Source organism: Glandiceps talaboti, chromosome 23 (genome assembly GCF_964340395.1).
Source record: "Glandiceps talaboti chromosome 23, keGlaTala1.1, whole genome shotgun sequence".
Lineage (NCBI taxonomy): Eukaryota > Metazoa > Hemichordata > Enteropneusta > Spengelidae > Glandiceps > Glandiceps talaboti.
Window position 1 is genome coordinate 8,416,018 of NC_135571.1, and position 3,781 is coordinate 8,419,798.

A 3,781-nucleotide genomic window follows, 5' to 3' on the forward strand; every position below is an offset into this window, starting at 1 on the left:
CAGACTGACAGGCTGGTGATTGATTTTGCAATGTAAATTACTTCATGTTATAATGTTAACTAAATGCCCATTTCAAAAACTTGTTTACTGTCCATTAACTTTTCAACTTTCGCAGCGGTTCGGTTTTTGGTTGATTTACACGTGCTCTGGCGTGTCTTCCGGGACTACTTTTTCGAGATTTGAGGATTAAGGTAACCATGCTTGTAGAGTGACTGACACAGGTTATAGCTCACAAGCAGTTAACTTTCTTTTCTTTTTTTGCATAGAGTTTCGATCTTCATCAGCATGATAAAATCTACAGTTACAGCTAAGCACCAAGTACTGTAGAATTTGTCATTATGAAGAGATCGACGACCAAGACAGATTGATCAATTATTTTTTTTAAACACCTGCTGAATTGATTATGTGTTGTAACCTATATAAGTCGCTTTACTAAGAAACCATGGCAACGAACATTTTTGACTGATTATAGAGTGAATGACTTGTTGATATGAGCCATTGCCCTACCGATTGCTTTCTGAAGGTTAAAATCCATGGGCAAGACTTGAATCACCACTTTGTCCCAATAAAACTGGCTTCATATATATGGAATTAATATAATAGAGATTGCCAGGTGTTCGAAACGACAGCATAGACTGTATGCTCCCTTGGCCTATGAGTATACACACTGTGCCTTTATAGGTCCGTGCCAAGGATAACGATCATAATGTGCATTGAACAACGTGTGGAAAAGCATTACAACGTTTCAATAACAATATAATAACTTATATACCATGTTTCCTTTCACCGTCATGACATATTTTGTAATATTCCCCACTCTCCTTGAGTTCACCAAAGGCTTTATTGAACCATTGACGTAGAGGGCTCCCTTTCAAAGTGACAATCGATAGGGTGGGGTCAGCAGAACACATAACACTGGGCCCAACTTCCTCAAAGTCTTCTAATTCACTCTGCTCGAATGCTTCCGGGAAAATAAAGACTAAATCAACCTAGAAAAAGGGGGAGAGAAACAGTTTATATTTAGCTTATTTCAATATGTAAAAATTACAAGCCCTTGGTTAACTAAATATGTTTTATTGATTTCTTATAATTGCCGGGTTTTAGCATTGGATTTACTTCGGCTTACAACATCAGTTCCAAAAAAAAAACATTGCCACCAGTGCTTACCTCACCCTTCTCCAGACCACGCAGTAGATGGAATTCATCGGCATAAAATATTCTGTTTTCTGGTGGGGACGCCTCCATTCCGTGAATTTTGTCACTATGCAGTAAACATATATCATCAGTACTTTGGTCTTTCATGAAACCTATTGGGACAAAATTTTCTTTTAAGTTCACTGCATAACATGTAACATGGTTCACTTTATTTTACATTGCAGTCTTTATACGTAATACTTATTAATATTAATATTAATACATAAAATAACACTGAATAAATCACACTGTCAGACAATGAGATTTGGTGACAAATCAGGTTAATAATACAGCAAAATTCATTAAAGCCGCCTTTTTAAGTCGGAATGAAACTTTGTATCAGAGTTAATTCATTTTTTTACTTTGTTCAGTGTAACCTCTCTATTTTGTCAATGTATCCTTTTTTTGACTTATATGCTCGATGGACTGGGAGGTATTTTATTACTTCATGTCACTATAATAAAATTACATACTTACATGTAATTTGGCACAATCCCAAATTCCCTTGTGTACAGAGGTTGGGTCATGGCTATATTAAATTACGTTATTTCTCCGAGTTTTGAGTTAAGTGATAGCGTGGTGAGAATGACATTTTGTCACTAACTGGACATCAAAGAAAGCCGCTAGGAGAAACTCCCCCTGGCTATTTTCCCTAACCTTCACCTAGTGTCGGCGGTTAAGGCATTATCAACATAAATACTCACCCACTTTCGTGTTAGCAAGGTTTGTGGGGTTGACACCTCCAGCATGTCCTTTCTTAACATAGAAATGCGAACTACTGGAGTCATCAAAGCGTACTATTGGGTCTGTATAATGAAATAATGCTACACGCTCAGGAGTGTTCTTGTAACCGACACAGCCGTCATACCATCGCCCAAGAATACCTGAAAGGGAAAAACAAGAAAAATTAGCTCCTTTTTTGGAAGCCTGGATAAGCAGTTGTTGATATGAAAGTTCAGAGTTTCATAATCATGTCCCTGTCTATATGTCTGTCTGTCTGTCTGTCTGTCTGCATGTATGTATGTATGTATGTATGTATGTATGTATGTATGTATGTATGTATGTATGTATGTATGTATGTATGTATGTATGTGTGTGTGTATGTATGTGTGTGTATGTATGTATGTATGTATGTATGTATGTATGTATGTATGTATGTGTGTGTGTGTGTGTGTGTGTGTGTGTGTGTGTGTGTTGGTATGTATGTACCCAAGCATATACGTGTTTATGCCTGGATGTGTGAATGTTCTGTATTATATGTTATTGCATAATTGTTATATCGAAGGTGAAGGGAACCGTGATACAAATACAAATGGAATTGTGTACCTTGTCCAGCAACTGGCCTTTGACCTTTGACATGGTGGTAACAGTTTTTGACGTCATCATACATGAATTCACAGTGTTTGCCTGCATGGTTACAAACTGTAATAGAAATAATCGGTACAAGGTTTAAACACAAGAATTAATTCTACCAGCAAGTCACAATATGAAAGTGGTGAATTTTAATATTTGTAAAGTGTGTCTAAAACGTTATCTGTTCATACATACATACATGCATGCATGCGTGCACGCACGCACGCACGCACAGACAGACAGACAGACAGACAGACAGACAGACAGACAGACAGACAGACAGACAGACAGACAGACAGACAGACAGACAGACAGACAGACAGACAGACAGACAGACAGACAGACAGACAGACAGACAGACAGACAGACAGACAGACAGACAGACAGACAGACAGACGTACGTACGTACGTACGTACGTACGTACATACATACATACATACATACATACATACATACATACATACATACCTGCATTGATGACGTCTACAAGGAATCCTTCAAAGTGTCCATCTTCATTTCTAGATTGGAACATAACAGTTACCAATGTGTATCAAAAGCCATAAGAACAATGTGTTACATCATTTATATAATTTAGTCTGATTTATATTAAAGTTAACTGTCTTAATTTAAAGTTTAATTATATAATTTATTTTCTGTTTGATTAATATAATATAATGTAATATAATATAATTAACGTAATACAATACACTACAATACAACACAGCATAACATGATAATATAATATGATATATGATTTGATTTAATTTAATTTAATGTCAGTTTAATTCTACAATGTTAATTTCGATTAATGTGATGTTATAAATTTTATTGTCTTTGATTTAGATTAAATTCATTTACCACATGCCATTTTATTTTATATTATTTTATTTTATTTTTATTTATTTCATATTATTTTATTTTATTTTATTTTATTTATTTTATTTTATTTTATTTTATTTTATTTTATTTATTTTATTTTATTTTATTTTATTTTATTTTATTTTATTTTATCTTATTTTATTTATTTCATTTATTTTATTTTATTTTATTTTGATCAAATCCAAGTTAATATGTTCTGTAGACTCTAACTAAATCAGATTTAATCTTAAATGCAACACAATTGGTTTATAGTGGACTATTCGCTTTGGGTAAAGCCCACCCGTAAATCATACATACATGCGTTCATACTGTTTATTATCCCATAGATGGACTGCAAATGTCCAGGAACGTTCG

General features: G+C 34.3%; 1 protein-coding gene and 1 long non-coding RNA gene across 2 annotated transcripts; both read right to left on the minus strand.

Moving 5' to 3' along the window:
- Positions 1-764: 764 nt before the first annotated feature.
- On the minus strand, positions 765-1,995 carry LOC144452683 (uncharacterized). Its single transcript, XM_078143828.1, has 3 exons — positions 1,899-1,995; positions 1,168-1,307; positions 765-989 (listed from the first exon to the last, which is right to left on the minus strand). Exons 2-3 carry the CDS (start codon positions 1,300-1,302, stop codon positions 765-767), a joined length of 360 nt encoding a protein of 119 aa, XP_077999954.1. The 5' UTR covers positions 1,303-1,307; positions 1,899-1,995.
- A 7-nt stretch (positions 1,996-2,002) lies between these two features.
- Positions 2,003-3,059, minus strand: LOC144452598 (uncharacterized). Its single transcript, XR_013482359.1, has 3 exons — positions 3,017-3,059; positions 2,521-2,616; positions 2,003-2,078 (listed from the first exon to the last, which is right to left on the minus strand). It is a non-coding gene; the product is annotated as an uncharacterized LOC144452598 (long non-coding RNA).
- Between the last annotated feature and the right edge of the window lie 722 nt (positions 3,060-3,781).

Excerpts from the sequence above, each read along its gene's own strand:
- LOC144452683 (XM_078143828.1), bottom strand. The coding sequence starts at position 1,302 with ATGAAAGACCAAAGTACTGATGATATATGTTTACTGCATAGTGACAAA. Across the intron at positions 990-1,167 it reads GTGGTCTGGAGAAGGGTGAG|GTTGATTTAGTCTTTATTTT; the intron begins GTAAGCACTGGT and ends CCCTTTTTCTAG.